The sequence below is a fragment of the Penicillium citrinum genome (genome assembly GCF_028827155.1).
Source record: "Penicillium citrinum strain IBT 23319 chromosome Unknown utg000003l:1.0-4596430.0:1.0-4598250.0, whole genome shotgun sequence".
NCBI classification, from domain to species: Eukaryota; Fungi; Ascomycota; class Eurotiomycetes; order Eurotiales; family Aspergillaceae; genus Penicillium; species Penicillium citrinum.
The window spans coordinates 3,034,602-3,052,844 of record NW_026622688.1 but is presented as its reverse complement, the minus strand read 5'-3'; the positions used below and the strand labels follow the sequence as shown (position 1 = coordinate 3,052,844).

Below are 18,243 nucleotides of genomic sequence, written 5' to 3'. Positions count from 1 at the left end.
ATACCTCGGCCGCGCCCCGCTCTTCCGCCTTTCCCAACTTTCTCCCCCCACCTTTTCTTCGCAGATGTTGCCTTGTCTCGTCCTAAGTTCAATCCAAAATCCAGACTGAATACCCTGCCATTGGGCGACGTGATGGTGTCCTTTACCACAGTTCACAGCAGCTTGGGCCCTCCACGATCCACCGTTTTAACGCCGACCACCCGTCGGTAGCCGAAGGCCGATACGCTAATATCCTCATCTGCGGGAGAAATCAGCCAATTGGATGGTGATGGCTTCGCGATTGGCGGCTTGTGAGTCTTGCCGCAAGTCCAAGTTAGCTTGCGATCATCAGCAACCAGTCTGCTCGCGCTGTAAGGCCACACAAGGTGTATGCATCTATCGTACCGCGCCGTTCAAACGTAGGCGAGTTGAAAAACCAAAGTGAGTCTTTTCAAAGAGATATAATTGATTGAATGAGTTGGTATAATTGAGATATTGACTCGTATCTAGCTTGAAGTCCCCAGACCCCTCACCATCTTTTAACCCTAGGCGTAACCCATACCCTAACCCTGGATATCTGGGGCCATCCAGTCATGCTGCAATCTTCAAGCACATCACTCCTGATGACAGCAATCCCGGGGGTATTTTTGGTGGCCAGGAAGACTCAAATGGCCAATGGGATGGCGACGGTCATTTGCTGTTACAGGGAGCGGATGTGTTAAAGCATCTACTCAGCCTTTATTCTTTATCATCGATGAAAGAATTGGTAACGTTCTGGCTGGCAAAAGGTACAAACCTCGCACTAGCAGAACCATTTGTTGCTCAATGCACCGAGAGTGTTAGTCAATTATTCGAGTCCCACGACGAAAGTTGGCATTTGGTCTATGCGCGACGCTTATTGCAGAATTCTGCACGACCGTTACGATTCAACGCTTCTACCGATATTGCAGCCTTTTCAAGCCAATTCTTAGATCACTATGCGCGCTGGGAGACCCTTGGAATATTCTTCGCGGCAGTCAGTCGTGCTACGATTGATATTCCATTCTTCCCGGCCCTTTACACAACCGATGAGCAACTCTATACACTGCGCCGATTAGCAACTAAGTTGAGTGATTTTGCTCTGGAGATTTCACTCTCATTAGATTGTCTCAATGATTTGCAATTAATTGTGCAATATGAGAATTTCATCGTTCATTCATATGTTGACGGTGATCAAAGTAAGTCCCTTCCGTCATGTGTCGATTCGAGTAAAGAATAACCAAATAAGGCTATCATTCGTGGCGTAAACTTGGCGATGTCATATCTTCAACTTTTGCACTTGGTTACCACGAGAACAATGAAGTCAAGGCCGATATTCCACCATTTCTCATAGATTTGCGAAAGGCAGCATTTGCTAGAATATACTCGGCAGACAAGAATATCGCGATTTTTCTCGGCCGACCACCAAGGATGAACAAGCGCTTCTGCCACTTCCAGATCCCATCATGTGATTTAGATACGCGATCAAGCTACAAAAATAATGAATGGGATCCCAATACTGTGGCTGGATATCGTGCCGACTCTCGTTGGTCAGCGCTTTGTGCTTCACTTAAAGAAGAGATATGGGAGTTACTTCAGGATAAGCACGACCCTGCTTGTGCTGCAAAGGCTAGGTAAGTCCCAGCAAACCTGGGGTAAAGAATACTTGCTACTGGAATACTAATTATATCTTTGAAAGTGCTATCCAACGCAAAGCGGAGGAACAGTGGCGAGCATTACCTGATCAATTTCGACTTGAGACTAGTCTCAAACAGTGCGCCGGGAATCCGTTTGAGAGGGACTTCCTCGCACATGTACGACTAAACCACCTACATGTTCTATTTTTGCTTCGCCTTCTACTTTTGAATACCATGACAGAGCCAGATATCCCGATTATCGAGACTGCGGGACAAATGTTAGCTCTGGTGGTAGAAGCCATTCTTCTTCGTGATCAGTTAACTAATTCCGGCACTGGATTAATATGGAAGGTGAGCCTATTCTCTGGTTTACTGCGGCGTACGTCTTTTTCTCTTGCGTTTCTTATCTAATTATGGGATAGGTTGCGTATTATGGACTTCCAGCAGCTGGAATCATCCTTCTTGCGTTGCTGAAACAACATTCTCATGCCACACAAAACATTTCACGAACGAAGATCCTTCGAGATCTGAGTGTCTTTGTGGCCGAAGTCCAGATTGGAACAATAGTGAGGTCTGGTGATCCAAACTATGCATTACTATCTCGTGCCACGCAGACTATTCAGCGATTTCTAGACTCTTTTCATTCAGATGCAGCGCCTTCATCAGTTGAGCCTGGTCATGATGATGGGAATGATGATTGGGCTGCCCTTTTGAGCCAAGACTTGTGGGACCATGAAGCTGGGTTTTGGCAAAGTCTGGCAGATCATCCATCCTTGCTCGCAGTGGATCCGCCATTGCCTAGTATATAGTTGTGAAAGTATGATACCCCGTGGATTGAGCAATTGCACCAATGAACTCCATTATAGTTATACGTAATATCTGATCCATGCCATGATCAAATTGCCATGATAAACACCAGCACCTTCAAAGCGTCACTGAGAAACCCTTCAAACATTGTCCTCCTGCTTGCTAGCCCGCCTTTCACTCCGCTTCTTCTCAGACCATGGAAAGTGAATAACAGGAACAAGGAAGAAGCTATTACTGCTATCAGCAATTCCCGCAAGGGCATTATACCAAGCTAGAAATGCACCGAGAAGAGCAAACAGTCCTCCAGCTTCTAGAAGCTTTGAATTGGGAAGACCCTCTGCAGTGGGATAGAAGTATCCAAGTGCAATGAGAAGAATAGCAATGTCGACAAAGAAGAAAAGAGAGAAGAAGGCGACGGTCGACTTGACCGTGCACAACATGACCAGGAAGGTGAAGATAAACCAGCCCTGATGACAATTAGCTCAGTCCGAACCGACAGAATGAGAGTCATGGAGTAGACACACCATGAGATATATAGCAAACGCATTATAAAACATAATAGGCGAACCCTCATCAGCTTCCATCAGAGCTCCTTCAATATTAAATCCACCGGGTATGAAAGTAATGGCAAGAGACATCCAAAACCCCCCATATGAAGAGAGAACAGTTGCACCAAATGTATTCCCAATAGCCATCTCCCTATATTATGCAAAAATAAGCATATATAAAGCCCCATCGACTAAAAAGGCAGTCAAACTTACCACATCCCAGCCAAAAGCTGGACAAGTCCACCATACGCAAGTGCAGGACCAACAATCATATTCGGTTTATTTACACCACGAACATCCATTTGAACACATCCCAAAATAAAAGTAGTCAGGGCAAATCCGCAAAGTCCCAATGGCGCGGGATTAGCGACTTTGCGGTTCTTGGGGGACTTGTATAGACCGGGTTGAAATTCGCCGCCGAAGGCTGGAAGTCGACTTTCGGCGGTATTGACGTGGGCTAGTGGACCATAACGGCCAAATTCAACATCGTCTGTGTTTGAGTCGGAGGAATTGATGTTATTGAGGGGTTTGGTTGAGTTGTAGTTTGTGTTGTTGGATGCCATGGCGAGTTCTCTAGGAGAGATCAAGACAAAAAGATAGTAGAGAATATGTATTATATCTATAAATGATAGAACATCAATCAGAGCAAGAATTAAAATCCCTGCTTAATATAATCTTAAAAAGACATGGATTGTGCCATCTTATATAGAATTCCAACAGTACCAACTTCCACTTGGCCGCAGTTTCAGGTCGATCCTATTCAACAACCAACCTTGGAAAATATCCCTCTAACCCAGTCCTACAGCCAATAACTGCGCATCATCTTAGGAGAAACTCAGCAAAGTCTCAACAAATCCAACATATGACCCATGAAACCAAGCTATTAGAGCTAGAAATGACTTCCGCACGACCGGAGGTTTAACTAGTGGGTAACTATTGGGGAGAGATCTGAAAATTCAGAGGGAAAAGGAGGTAAATGATCGGCCGTGAACCAAGATCGACGGAGGTTAAAGTATGGGGGAAATGCGGAGAAACCCCAGATGAGTGGATGAGAGATGAGAGGCGGAGATGGTTGAATGCAGAAGTTTGAAGTTTGAATTTTGTGGGGATCGGAGGTACACCTCGGTATTGTCGGAGGTGGTTGACTGCTTGCCGAAGTTCAAGCCGAAATTCGGTTCGAATATTTAACTTGAGGTTATTGAAATGGCTATCAGAAGGATAGTTGATTGAGGACTTTTTGTCGATGAGTGATGTTTATTCAATTCAAGCAGAAATCTAGAGTCGCCGCTATCGAAGTAATACAAAAGAAGTAGCCCCGTTGGTATATGACAGACCAAAGAAAACAGGGGAAGCTTTCTGATATGCAATCGCGGAGATGTAGATGAGAATCCAGTCGAGCCAGGCTGTACAATGGTCGAAGTAGGATAAAGAGGTGCGAAGTGGATAGAAAAAACTATGAAATAGCAGGATGGGGGTATGCACAAGAGGGAAAAGAATGAGATGGTCGCAGAAAGGGAGGATGGTTAGATTACAATCAGTGCAACAGTTTATCACTGGCGATGTGAAGAGTATTAGCCACTCGATCAATCCAATACTGAGCAAGCGACCAGTTGCCTGTATTGACGCTGTCTCGAATGGCAGGGAAGATTGAGGCATCATAGCCAGCCCAGAGTTCGGGCCCAAACACAACGTGACGGAATTGAGTGCGATTAGGAATCTACAGACATGTTGTTAGTTTAGTAAAAGGAGGAGAAGAGAACAAAAATCTTCAAAGGAAAAAAAACTTACACCACCGCCCTCATCCAGATCCAAAAGATGAGTGTCAAAACTGGCCATACGCATGTTGTGATTCACCCGTTGGATGGCCATGACATTGCTTTCATAGCCACCAGAGCCCCAGACACTATCATGCCATACTCGAGTCCATTCTTGGAATTGAGCAGCATTGGACTCCAGCTCTTTCGCAGCCTCATGCATTTTCTTCGTATCGACGTCCGCTTTCTTAGACTTGACGAATTCATCCAAGTCATTGATCCAGCCAGTCATATATCGGGCATAGGCTTCCATGTCGAATGGTAGCATTGGATTCTCTGAGAGATCCAATAAAAGAAGGCCCCAGAACTGTGCTAGAAGCTTATGATATTCAAAACCAGGATCGCCAAATTTGGACATCCAATCGAACGATTCATAGCAACTGTGATATGGGAAAGGCTCGCCTTCAAATCCAAAGTCGATGCTCGACGTGCCAGCAATATCCTGGAAAGCAACGTAATCACTGCCAGCACCGAGAGGGTCGATTTTCTGTTTCTTTTCATCCCAAATATCCTTGAGGGTCTTATTGGCAAAGGGGTCGGAAAGACGATTCAAGATGGACACCACTGAGTGTTCGAAAACTGGCGACCCTGCAACGCGGAAATTGGGACCTGATACTCCTACATCTACGTTGAGATAGGCGTAGGCATTGCTGCGAAGGGTTTCCACCTCCTTTTCCACATGCTCAGTCGAGCCAATCAGATTGTACTCCTCTCCATCCCAACTGACAAATTCGATGGTCCGCAGTGGCCGCCAACCATAGGTGAGCAGCTCACCAAAAACGCGAATGAGTTCCATGAAAACAGCGGTGCCACTGCCAGGATCAACACTCCCCAAGCACCACGAGTCTCGATGGTTGCCGACAATAATCTTCTTCTCGCGCTCTTCCAGGCCAATAATGGTACCAAGGACATTGTATATAGGCTGTCGCTCTTCTTCGTCTTGGAGATTCATCAAGTGAACGGTCGGTGAATCCTTGTCCCCCGTCCACCAGCCTTGAATTTTGGGGACGCCGCCGATCCATTGCTTCGGGACCTTGGAGCCATGACCCTCAAGGGATTGTAATAATCGCTGTGCGTCGCGCCAGGAGATGGGAAGGCTGGGAATGTTCACTAAAGCAGGACTATCTTCCGGAGACAGTCTTTCTTTCTCTCCAGGGGTTGATGCGTAGCCGGGAGTGAGCACATCGCCAACAACGTGGGACATTAAACTGACACCGCCTCTTTGAACGCCGTCAGTAGGCATAAAACGACCCTTTGGATAGGCTGGGCCGTTGACAAACCCGTCCTGAGACGGATCAGAGTATATGATGCAGCCAGCCGCACCAGCGAGTTCGGCGGCTTTAATTTTCAGCGCACGATCGGGTTCGGTTCCATAGTAACGAACGAGAGCGATTGAGCCATTTAATGAGATTCCGCGGTCGGAAAGCAATTGGAAGTCTTCGCGGGCGCCAAAGTTGGCGTATACTAGTGGACCGGTAACATTGCCGGACTTGGAGTGGCCGTGGAATACCGGAGTATCGGAGTCATTTTCCTCGAGGGTGGCCTCCCAGACTTGTTGAGGCGGATCAATGATTGCTAGCTTGCGGCCATCTTCACGGGGATAGTTGAGATACACCTGGAATTCCTCCCGTTCGATCTCATCGAACCCCGCGTTTTGCATCTCCTGCTCGATCCATTCGGAGAGAACGAAACTCCCCTTGGTGCCGGCGATATGAGCAAAGCCGGTAATGCGTTTCAAGTTCTCGATGATATTGGTATCGTTGATATGACCTTGAATAAAGTTCTCGACGGAGGAGGCACTATATGACTGACCCATCACCATACGGCTGTTGAGATTGAAGATATCGCCAATGAAGAAAACGTATACCAAAGAGACCACCAAAAGCAGGGCAAACATTCGGAGAACCATGATACAGCCCTGGTCACGGAAACGTTCTCGTGCATTGCTAAGGTCGATGGTTGGGCGGCGGAATCTTGGCAAACTCGGGAGGTATCGTCGCAGGGGTCGTTGGATTGCGGAGAGGGTTCGCGTCAGACTGGAAAGGCGTTTTGAGAAGCGCTGGCGAAGCTGGGTACGTGAGCCACTTGAAGCATGTGCGGAATCATCCACTTCCATTTGATCTAGTTCTCTGCGCAATTCATCCAGCGAACCCCGATCCGAGGCCGAGACGGAGGAGGCGAGATCATCCAGACTGTTCCGAACGGATTCGACGGTGGGTGGGTGATAATTGGAGTCATGACGACCCAAAAGGCCCTGACGCTCGGTATTATTTCCATCCTCGAGATTAGACTGAGAGGAAGATGGTTGGGCGGTTGCTTCTTCGTAGGAGGGGATAGGGAGAGATTGGTACTCGAACTTATCGTCGCCCATGGCGGAGGGTACTAGGCACCCCGATGGAGCCGTGATAAGCGAAGGACACGAAAGGAAGCTGGTCGATCATGATATGATTTAAATAAAAAGAGCGAACAACATGATCCCGAATAAGGGAGGGGGGAAAATGAGGTAGATGAAGGGCAAAAGTGAAGGAGGACAGAAGTGATGGTTGAGTAGTTGCAGAGTGGAGGGAAAGTCGGGGGGGGGGGGAGGCTTGTCGCGGGAGTTCCTTCAATGCCAATCCTCCGTTTTTTTTTTTGCCCAGACTTCTATTTTTTACCTCCTCATTCACCCACCACCTATTTGATACACCATCTGCCAAAGTCATTCTCACCAGGAACTTCTAAAGGGAAAGTGTTCGTCAGAACAGATGAGAAGAGGATCCTGATTGAAGAGATATACATACACATCCAGATGTACTTCGGGCGATCATTCCCCGAGACTGCCCAATTATGGGGACAAGATGAGAGTGTCCACTCAGATTGATCCTGTCAGTCACCGCTAGACTAGACAAGCTAATATGTATACAGCAGATCCAGGCCAGACACAGACAGTACAGAATATACTACACGTCTCATACTTCTCACGCTCCCGTCAACTATCTCGTAGCGGCGATATATCCGGAATGAGGCCACGCGGAGACCAACGGATGATCCACTCGTGATGGATTGTTTCAATAGAGTCTTGTATACAGTGTAATGGGTGGTGGCAGCAGTGGATACGGGAATGAGCCGAGATAAGATGGTAATATGCCTCATTCCGGGTCAAGTTCCTTGATCCCATCAATGGAGAGTGGAGATATCCAACAGTCTTCATAGTCCTCACCGTACATACAGACGGAGTAGAGTAGAGAAGTATATCAACTACTCGGAACATTCTATACTTCCCTTCATCTACAAGCAATAATCTCCTGCACCACCACACCCGTGCACTGCATAATTATACATAATCCCTACTCTTAGGTTGTATATTCCAATCATAGACACATCAATTGATTGTATTCTCGGCTTAAAGGAAGTTGAAGTTGTGTTTTGAGTCCCACTTCTTCACGTAAAGAAAAAAGAAAAAAAGGAAAAAAATATACACGCGGTGACTGATCGTACAGTGTAGATCCGAGTACACAACAACCTCCTTTTCTTTTCTTTCGCAAAACTTAAGCGGGCTTCTTTCTCTTCTTCTTTTCTCTTCAAGTTCTTCTTTTTTTTTATTCCTTCAGTCCTTCAATCTTTAATTTCCCTCTTCTCTTTCTCCTGTCCGTGGTTGTACTTTTGCTCGAGTTTATCACTGCCCCTCCAACCCCCACCATGGCTGCTCGTCCCCAAAACATCGGTATTAAGGCCATTGAGGTCTACTTCCCTACTCAGGTTCGTACCAGGAATTGCCCCTGAATTCTATGGAGAATTTGCATTATGCAATAATTGCCTCCAAACGTCCCCCGGTGAAGCGCAAAAAGCTAACCTGCGACAACAGTGCGTCGACCAGGTCGAGCTTGAGAAGTATGATGGTGTCGCCGCTGGAAAGTACACCATTGGTCTGGGTCAGACCAAGATGAGCTTCTGTGATGACCGTGAAGGTGAGTCCCAATTTCTTCATTTCTAAAAAGAAAAAATATTACTCAAGAATCGAAGCTAACTTTTACTTGCTCGGTAGACATCTACTCTATGTCCCTCACCACCCTCGCCAACATGATGAAGAAGTACGACATTGACCCCAAGTCCATTGGTCGTCTGGAGGTCGGAACTGAGACTCTGCTGGACAAGTCCAAGTCCGTCAAGTCTGTCCTGATGCAGCTGTTCGCCCCCCACGGCAATACCAACATTGAGGGTATCGATACCGTCAACGCCTGCTACGGTGGTACCAACGCTGTCTTTAACAGCATTAACTGGCTCGAGTCCTCTGCTTGGGACGGTCGTGACGCTGTCGTTGTCTGCGGTGACATTGCTCTGTACGCCGCTGGTGCGGCTCGCCCCACTGGTGGTGCTGGTTGCGTTGCCATGCTGATCGGTCCTGATGCCCCTATTGTTTTCGAGCCCGGTCTGCGTGCCTCTTACATTACCCACGCCTACGACTTCTACAAGCCCGATCTCACCAGCGAATATCCCGTCGTTGACGGTCACTTCTCTCTTCGCTGCTACACTGAGGCTGTTGATGCCTGCTACAAGGCCTACGGTGCTCGTGAGCAGACCCTCAAGGCTGTCCAAAATGGCACCAACGGTGCTACTGAGCCCAAGACTGGTCTCGACCGCTTCGACTACATTCTGTACCACGCCCCTACCTGCAAGCTGGTCCAGAAGTCCTACGCTCGTATGCTCTATAACGATTTCTTGGCCAACCCCTCCGACCCTGCCTTCGCTGAGGTCGCCCCCGAGCTCCGTGACATTGACTACACTGCTTCTCTGACCGACAAGGCTGTCGAGAAGACCTTCATGGCCCTGACCAAGAAGCGTTTCGCTGAGCGTGTGCAGCCCGGTCTTCAGGTCGCTACCCTCTGCGGTAACATGTACACTGCTACCGTTTACGCCGGTCTTGCCAGCTTGCTCAGCCACGTCGAGTTCTCCCCCAACGAGCCTAAGCGCATTGGTCTCTTCAGCTACGGTTCCGGTTTGGCTAGCTCCATGTTCAGTGCCAACATCGTTGGTGATGTCTCTCACATCGTCAAGAACCTTGACCTGAAGAACCGTCTGGATTCCCGTACTGTTCTAAGCCCTGAGGCCTATGATGCCATGTGCAAGCTGCGTGAGCACGCCCATCTGCAGAAGAACTTCAAGCCCGCTGGCAAGACCGAGACTCTGCAGTCTGGCACTTACTACCTCACCGAGGTTGATGACATGTTCCGTCGCAACTACGAGGTCAAGGCTTAAACGTTCTTGACTTGATTATTGATCTTCATTTTTGCACTATCTCTTTTGCCGTTGGATATGACCTTTCTTTAGACGGTTCCAGAAAAGATTCCCCAAGCGTTCGGTTTGTGATTTTGCGTCCCGATAGAGCACCATAAGGAGTGGGAGAAAAGAAAACTACCCCTTGTGTATACTTTTTCTTCTTCATTTTCCTTTTTCATTTGTGCTATTTTTTGATTCCTCTCCCCTCATTGGGATGAATTGTGATGAGCTAGGCTGGATTACAGTACTAAGTAACTTAATGACATGACATGTGTATGCACAAATCTCTCTTAATTTTGGTCTAATTTTCCTCCGTAAACCCATTCTATTCTTTTTTCTTTCTTTCTTTCTTTCTTTCTTCTTCTTTCATTTGTTTTGTCTTTTCTGAAACAAATTGCCTGCTAATTATGGGACATTCAAGTCTCAGGAACCGGGCGCTATGTGTGACAACGACCACCCGGCGCGTATTTGATGCACGTCTGTAGCCGCCGAGGGACATCATCACACTTCAACCCTTCACATTTCCTCCCCATGAACAGTTCTCTCTACGATTGTTCTCCACTATTATTTGATCCCCTGCTTCCAATGCACCCCAGTACTCGCCCTGGAGCTATTTTTAAACCTGATGCTTCCTAACCGCCCAACCTCTTATTCCATGGCGATAACTGAAGCACGGCGTTTCCCCCCCCCAGGGATGTGCCTCGCAGAGAGGAGGCCACTAATTACCTGGGAAATGTGACCTAATTGTTGCTGAATTTAGAAGCGTTCACTCTTCTTGCAGCAGACTAGTCCTAAGATGGGATCTGAAGAATGACATCGCAGAAGATGCAAAATATAGCAACACTTTAACGCGCGACTGTCCGCTGAAACCGCACTATACCCAGACTGAGGCCTTGACGGAGTTTCAGCGTTCCCTGTCGCCGGACCCCAGGCACAATAATCGGCAGTTTCGCGTTTCATCGCGTGGCAGTTCCTCTCGATCGGAGACTAGGATCCCAAAAAAAGAATAGGAGCCTCCATTGGCGTCCCTATGGGCTACTACTCCATGTTTCAGGTTATTCTGATCGACTTGGGTTCGTCAGTGGGCCCTAGTCGTCAGATATACTCCCATGCTTGGCTTGTTTGAGCCTGTTGATCGTTGAACATTTAATATCCAAGCATCTTCCTTCTGTATCGTATCTCTGCTTCTTCAAGTGGACGGTCTTCTTTCTTGAAAGGCCTGCTTGGTCAATACATTGGTCCTCGGCTCTAATATACATTCGTTACTACGACTTAATCCCCAAGCATGGCTGTCCATATGTCAAACAGACATGCTCGTCGCCCTCCAACCATGTCTTTGGAGTACGCTCGCTACCAGCCGACGACACCACCGGGTATTCCTCTAGAGGAACGCATTGGCTCGGCTCACAGTCGCAATGCATCAAACTCATCGATCTATTCAAATGAATCGTCCCCTTGGTCAACAATTACTGGCAACACAAGCCCTACCACATCACCAACTCGTCATCACCACGGTCCGGCTCTTTTGCCAAAAATTCGACCTCAAGATGTGGTTATTGAGCCCGTCTCTGCAGGCGGACCTCTACGACATCGTCGAGTATTATCCAATACACGAAACCCACCGGGATTCGTCCCTTATCCAAGTAGACCACCAGTTCAACGAAATAGGGCAGATGCCAGTAATCAAGCCCCTTTGGCTTCCCCCATTTCACCAATTGTTACAACTGGCCACGGGAGTACTTCCGCGTTGTCCTCGCCGGTGACCATTACCTCGAATAAGCGGAAACCCAATGGAAGCCATTCTCGATCTGTGTCTACTTCCAGCATCGATGAAGCTACTTTGAGCCGTTATGGCTATCCTACCTATCGACAGCTTCCAAAATATATACCTCAAGCGCAGTCGCAGACAACGCCCTGCACGCCATGCACGCCATGCACCCCAATGACTCCTGTAACACCGAACATTGTTGTTTATTCGTCATATCCACAATGCCCACCAGCAGCAGAGGCGCCTCAGCATAGTCCAGTGCGCTCACTTCATCCATTGACGGTTCCAACGCCGCAATACAACAGCAAACAGACGCCTGGGGCCCAGCAATCCCCAAATCTTTTACCCAGCCCTCAACAAGAACTCATATCACCTTCAACCAACTTGATGTCATATCTGACCTCCCCAACGCAAGCCATCAATCTTGTTCGTAATGTTAGCGTTGTCCCAACCCGCGGCATGCACGATTATTTCTGGTGGGATATTCGCAACCTTCGCAGCTGGTCATCGTTTTCACTAGCTACATTCGATTCTATCCATAGACTCACACAACTTTTAAAGACGGAAATTCCAGCAAATTTGGCCCCCCCCAGTCGCAGTGGCACCTTCCCGTTTGGCACCCGAGTCCGAACCTGGCTTGGTTAGTCTTATCAGAGACCTATATGCTCCACGTGTTAATGCTGCCTTGAAAGTCTCACAAGGCCCAGACCATCTCCAGTTATATGCAGCACCTGACATGCGGCACACTGGTCATAAGAATCACGGCCACCCTCACTTCCTAGCAAACTATGCCACAGACACAGACCACACGCTTGCCGGCTTACCACGTGGGCGACTTGTTGGAATCGTGAAGAGTTTCGATCGATGGAACACGGGCATGCGTAACGAGGCACCTCACCGACGAGTGGAGTACCTCAATGGGTTAGCGCATTTACAACGATGTATGCGCGAACACTCCTGTCGATATGGATTCATTATCACCGAAATAGAACTCGTTTGTGTCCGCGCAGGCTGTGACATGGGCAGTGATATCCCATATTTCGGATTCCTCGAAATCGCCGCACCCATCCCGCTCAAGACAGCGGCTACACAGCAACCCGTACCATGCGAAGCAGCACCTTTGGCAACACCTATCAGTGCACGGTCGTTCTCATCTTCTTCCCATACATCATCAGTCAATTCTCGTCAGCAATCTCCGGACCCAGACCCGGAGATGGATGATGGATATTCAACCCCTATGACGGCAAGTTTAGCATTGTACTTCTTGCTCATGCTATCAAAATCGCAACCACTTCCCGATCAACCTTCCGCCCACCTCAACGTTGGCGGACCAGGGGCTCTTACGCGGCAGATTATCTTGCCAGAAGCGAAAGATAAATGGATTCCCGAGCCACAAATCGGTGAGCGTCGTGATGCCAAGCGCGTGCGTGGATGGGTTTGGCCTCAAGATGCTTGGCATCGTCGGGAGGGTGGTGGTGCTCCTCGAAGGAATGCTGATGGTAAGAAGAAATGGCATAAATAGGTTGGTTCATGGTGTTTAAATGGGCATTTGGAATTGGAGTTTATGAGTTTTTAGTTTTTATCTTTTGGGCCTTTTGTTCCATTGATTTGCGGTCTATCTGCTGCCTTTTTTTTCTTTTTTATGTGGTTATTGCTTGATCGCGTTTCATCTTCTCGGCGGTTTTCTGGCGGGCTCTGCTGCATTGTTATTCCCCCTTTGAGTCCTTTATAGTAATGTAATTTTGATTTTGGAATACGTGCCATTTGTGTTCTATTCTGATATTCCATTATTTTATTATGTGCTAGTACAAAGCAGTTTATCGTTAACAAGTCATGCTGAAAGCTCTCAAGGTCCCCGATATCATCAAAAGACCCCACAGTCTGATATGATCGACGTATGCCGCTGTGGAGATAATATCTTTTGTTGCTTTCGTCTTGTTGTGTCAAGCCCTAAGGACCTTGGGGAAGAGTACCTCGGTGGCCGCACCTTACGAGGACATTGCAGAAGGCAGTGGGACACAAGGCCCATATGATCCCCTATATAAGAAATATCCTCCCATGTTTCAAATATAATTTTAGGATTGATGTTCGATTCTCCTTGATACTTCCCCGAGAGTATCTATATTCGTCTGATAATTTACGGTAAAGTCAACAATATGCATACGTCGTTCTCTGAAACCGAAATCCGCGATGTAATCATCATCGGCGCTGGGCCCTGCGGGCTGGGCGTTGCAGCTCGTCTACAGGAAGAAACACCATCAGCAATGTTCACAGACGAAGAACATCAAAGATACCACTGGATAAGGAAACATACAGGAAGAATGAATCTCGTACAGGCACGACATAGGAAACTCAACGGGGTACGAGCAGAGAAGTGGAACGGTGGAAAGAAATACCCCCGTGAACAAGAAAATGGAAGAAATGAAACGAACGGAGAACGACGAGGATCAACTGATTCCGTATCATCAGTTCCTTCACTTTCTTCTTCTACTTCATCCGAAGCACCATATTCCACGCTCGTCCTAGATGGTACGGGCGATCAGTGGATGCAACGATGGAACAATGCTTTCCGTATGCTGGAAATCAAGCAGCTGCGCAGTCCGATGTTTTTTCATCCGGATCCCGGGGATCGAGATGGTATGCTGGCTTATACGCAAGAAGTGGGGAGAGAACATGATTTATGGGAGATTTCCGGGTGTGTAGGCAAGGAGATGAGCAAGCATAAGAAGAAGAAGAGACGGCAAGGCGGAAAGCAACAGTAAGTACTATACCACATTGAATCGGAGTTGAAGTAAGGTTGATAGCTAATTACTTCTGCCAACTTCTTGATAGATCCATTGGAGGTGAAATCGACGAACGAGATCGAAAAGACTATTACTCCCCATCTACCGACCTCTTCACGGACTACTGCAATTCCATCGTTTCTAGATACGGACTTGATGAACCAGGACAAATCTTGAAGCAGGAAGTCACTGGAATCACATATGATTACCTTCCTGAGCGCGGGGATGTGCCCGTATCCAATTCCAAGATATTTACGGTCACTTCATCTACTGGTCAGAAATTCTATAGCAGGGCAGTAGTACTTGCTATTGGGGCTGGAGGGGCAAGTATGACTAAAATATTCCCCTGGAAGCCATCGACAGAGGAAGAAGGTGCATCGGCATGTTGTCACTCTATGGAGATGAAGGTATTTCCAAGTATAAATGTCAAGAACAAAATTCAGTCTCGAAGGCAAACAAATGTGGTAGTTGTGGGAGGTGGTCTCTCTTCAGCTCAACTTGTCGACCTGGCAGTGAAGAAGGGCGTGACCAAAGTTTGGTTATTGATGCGCTCTGATTTCAAAGGTAAGTTCCTGATGTGCCTGAGAGCACGAGATTATCCATCAAAAGGAGATTGTTTTATTGCAAACCATTTACTAACAATGCATTGTCAACTAGTTAAACATTTTGATATCAGTCTTCCTTGGATGGGAAAGTATAAGAACTGGGAAAAAGCAGCGTTTTGGTCTGCTGATACAGACGAGGGTGAGAAGAACCTCCCTGTTTTAATCAAGGGATAATCATCTGACATGAAATTATATAGAACGCCTCGAAATGATGAAAGTGGCCCGTAACGGCGGTAGCATCACGCCCTACTACACGCGAATCGTGAAGCAACATGCCGCGCATAACCGCGCGTCGATCCACCCACGCACGGTGATAACCTCACATGAGTATAATCCAGATACTCAGACCTGGAGTTTGATTACGGATCCTCCGATCCCGAATCTTCCTCCTATCGACTACATCTATTTCGCAACGGGGGCGCGCGCTGATGTCCGTGAAATGCCCCTCTTAAGCGATATCAATGCCCAGTATCCGATTGAAGTGAAAGAAGGATTGCCTTGTCTCACGGATGATCTCATGTGGCGAGAAGACGTACCTTTCTTCATGACAGGAAGAATGGCAGCGCTCCGGTTAGGCCCCGGAGCTCCGAATCTCGAGGGTGCTAGACTTGGCGCTGAGAGGATATCCTGGGGCCTGGAGGAGATATTGGAGAAGAAGAAAGAGGTTGGGGAGCAGTGCGAGGGGTTCTGTGGGCTGGGTAATCGGTATGCCAGGCTGGTTGGTGATGACAGCACGGAGGAATAGATTGCCCTTGTGAGAAGCTATGGGAGCTAGGGCTATCTTTCCCCTTTGAACGGAGGATGGGGTTACAAGTCCGTGCTACAGTAGATCGCTGATCGTTGGAGATTTTCTGGCCTTGCTACTGCTCGGTCCAACAGCTTATCATGTAATGCAATGCGATTAAGCTTATTGTGCCATTCATTTCAGCGTTGAATTTCAAGGAAATATCGGCTCATCCATTCCTCCCTACATTCCGGCGCTCTTCAATCGCCGATTCATCCCCGCCGCTGAGCTCTGCACCGGAAAAAAAAAAGAGGAATAAGAGAAAAGAATGTGGAGAACCTCCTTGTTAGGTAGATAATCGGTTGAGATTGGCAGGAGCTATAAAGCTTATTGAGCCTGGTAGTAGCTAGAGAATTATTTGTATCTTAGTACTTCTAGGTTGCGCGGCGGCTCTTGAACCGCGTCAGGACTAGCAGATACATCATGGAGCCGACAAAGGAGCTTGAAATGCCAATCGAGGCGTTGAAGGTTCTTCCGAACAATACGCATCAGAATTGGTTTAAGGACCGAGGATTGCGCAAGTTGAATTTTGGGATCGCGTTTATGTTCGCTTCCTCTGCAGGAACGGGATATAATGGAAGTTTGATTAACGGTTTACTGGTATTACCTGAATGTAAGCATATTCATTTCGAATAATGAAGTTGGCAGTTTCAAGAACCATACTAATCTAGATTCAATCCTATAGTCAAGGGTTCGATTATCAATGGCCTCACATCGAGCATCACCGGCCTAATCATTGCTGCTACCTCTCTGGGCGCATTTTTGTCATTCATTCCGGCCTCTTATATTGCCGACAGATTTGGTCGGAAGTGGTGTGTCGCCATTGGATCATGTTTGATCATAATTGCATCTTTGGTCCAGATCCGCGTGAAGAGTCATTGGTTGTTCTTTGGCATGCGAGTCCTGGCTGGTATTGGTGTAGGCACTGCTCAAACAGCCGCTCCATTATTGGCAACAGAGATAGCTCATCCACGCCAAAGACAGACGGCTACAGCCTTATATAATTCTTTCTGGAATATGGGATCGATCCTCTCGGCAGGAATCACTTTTGCGACGCTCTCCATGCCAGGTCAATGGTCTTGGAAACTTCCTTGTCTTCTTCAGGCAACTTTCCCCGTCTTCCAGCTGATTGGAATTTGTACCATCGTGCCGGAGAGTCCACGCTGGCTGATTTCAAAGGGGCGCAAGGATGAAGCATATGTGATCTTGGCCAAGTATCACGCCAATGGTAGTACGAACGATGAATTGGTTTTGCACGAGTACCAGCAAATATGCAACACTATACATGCAGAGAATGCAACTCCCAGTCACTGGAGTTCATTCTTTGCCAGCAAAGGAGAGTTCCACCGTCTGGCTATATGTGTATTGGTTGGATTTATGCAAGAATGGGCTGGAAATGGTAAATGTTATTTGGTTTTTCCCTCTAATTAATCTGTACTAACGACGAGCTAGGTATCATATCGTACTATCTTGCTCCTATTCTAAACTCAGTTGGGATAACACGAGCCGCAGACCAAGCTGGTGTCAACCTGGGCTTGCAAGTATGGAATCTAATGCTTGCTGCCACTGGGGCTGTGGCCTCGGAGAAATATGGCAGACGTTTCCTGTGGCTTTTGGGCACTATTATCATGTTACTTTTCCTGTCCGGCACAACCATTGTCTCAGGACTGTTCATGGAATTGAACATCACAGCCGCCGGGCTAGCCACTGTACCAATGCTTTTTCTTTTCTTTTCTGGATTTGACATTGCATACTCGCCTCTCTTCATCGCGTACCCTGCAGAGATCCTTCCCTTTCAACTGCGTGCCAAGGGTATGGCTGTGACACTGATGACGGATGCTGCAGCTTGCTTCTTCAATCAATATGTCAACCCTGTGGCATTTTCGGTGATCCGTTGGAAGTATTATCTTGTGTATATAGGATGTCTTTTGTTCTTCCTGACCATGATCTATTTCTTCTTCCCGGAGACTAAGGGCCGGTCCCTAGAAGAGGTCGCAAAGATCTTTGATCGGGATAGCAAACCTACAACTACGGTGGAAGAGGTTGATGGCAAAAGCAGCGAAGAGTACGAGAAGAAATGAGGTGGAGGAGTGTCTTTTTAGGTAGTTTTTATATAGGTAGCTTATATATAATGTAACTATACTTGGATAAAATGGGTGGCAGCGAGTTGAGCCAAGCTACCAATATACTCGTGACATCGTCTCATGCTAAGTATTTTAAGTTTTCTAATAATCAAACTATGTC

At 47.4% G+C, this 18,243-nt stretch overlaps 7 protein-coding genes across 7 annotated transcripts; 5 read left to right on the top strand and 2 right to left on the bottom strand.

The window, feature by feature from the left end:
• Positions 1-262: 262 nt before the first annotated feature.
• On the top strand, positions 263-2,443 carry N7469_004362 (uncharacterized protein; the record flags this gene model as incomplete). The annotated part of the gene is made up of 5 exons (XM_056643282.1): positions 263-420; positions 490-1,196; positions 1,247-1,631; positions 1,697-1,985; positions 2,057-2,443. 5 exons carry the CDS (start codon positions 263-265, stop codon positions 2,441-2,443), a joined length of 1,926 nt encoding a protein of 641 aa, XP_056502694.1.
• A 138-nt stretch (positions 2,444-2,581) lies between these two features.
• N7469_004361 (acetate uptake transporter family protein) lies at positions 2,582-3,552 on the bottom strand (the record flags this gene model as incomplete). Its single annotated transcript, XM_056643281.1, has 3 exons — positions 2,582-2,908; positions 2,966-3,140; positions 3,203-3,552. 3 exons carry the CDS (start codon positions 3,550-3,552, stop codon positions 2,582-2,584), a joined length of 852 nt encoding a protein of 283 aa, XP_056502693.1.
• A 971-nt stretch (positions 3,553-4,523) lies between these two features.
• N7469_004360 (M28 family metallopeptidase) lies at positions 4,524-7,174 on the bottom strand (the record flags this gene model as incomplete). The annotated part of the gene is made up of 2 exons (XM_056643280.1): positions 4,524-4,706; positions 4,778-7,174. The coding sequence occupies 2 exons, from the start codon at positions 7,172-7,174 to the stop codon at positions 4,524-4,526; spliced, it is 2,580 nt and encodes an 859-aa protein (XP_056502692.1).
• A 1,287-nt stretch (positions 7,175-8,461) lies between these two features.
• erg13 (hydroxymethylglutaryl-CoA synthase) lies at positions 8,462-10,038 on the top strand (the record flags this gene model as incomplete). The annotated part of the gene is made up of 3 exons (XM_056643279.1): positions 8,462-8,541; positions 8,648-8,750; positions 8,828-10,038. The coding sequence occupies exons 1-3, from the start codon at positions 8,482-8,484 to the stop codon at positions 10,036-10,038; spliced, it is 1,374 nt and encodes a 457-aa protein (XP_056502691.1). The 5' UTR covers positions 8,462-8,481.
• A 1,306-nt stretch (positions 10,039-11,344) lies between these two features.
• On the top strand, positions 11,345-13,349 carry N7469_004358 (uncharacterized protein; the record flags this gene model as incomplete). The annotated part of the gene is made up of 2 exons (XM_056643278.1): positions 11,345-12,336; positions 12,389-13,349. 2 exons carry the CDS (start codon positions 11,345-11,347, stop codon positions 13,347-13,349), a joined length of 1,953 nt encoding a protein of 650 aa, XP_056502690.1.
• A 634-nt stretch (positions 13,350-13,983) lies between these two features.
• Positions 13,984-15,960, top strand: N7469_004357 (FAD binding domain protein; the record flags this gene model as incomplete). Its single annotated transcript, XM_056643277.1, has 4 exons — positions 13,984-14,585; positions 14,660-15,174; positions 15,268-15,354; positions 15,413-15,960. The coding sequence occupies 4 exons, from the start codon at positions 13,984-13,986 to the stop codon at positions 15,958-15,960; spliced, it is 1,752 nt and encodes a 583-aa protein (XP_056502689.1).
• Positions 15,961-16,422: 462 nt separating this feature from the next.
• N7469_004356 (uncharacterized protein) lies at positions 16,423-18,080 on the top strand (the record flags this gene model as incomplete). The annotated part of the gene is made up of 3 exons (XM_056643276.1): positions 16,423-16,612; positions 16,685-17,398; positions 17,452-18,080. The coding sequence occupies 3 exons, from the start codon at positions 16,423-16,425 to the stop codon at positions 18,078-18,080; spliced, it is 1,533 nt and encodes a 510-aa protein (XP_056502688.1).
• Between the last annotated feature and the right edge of the window lie 163 nt (positions 18,081-18,243).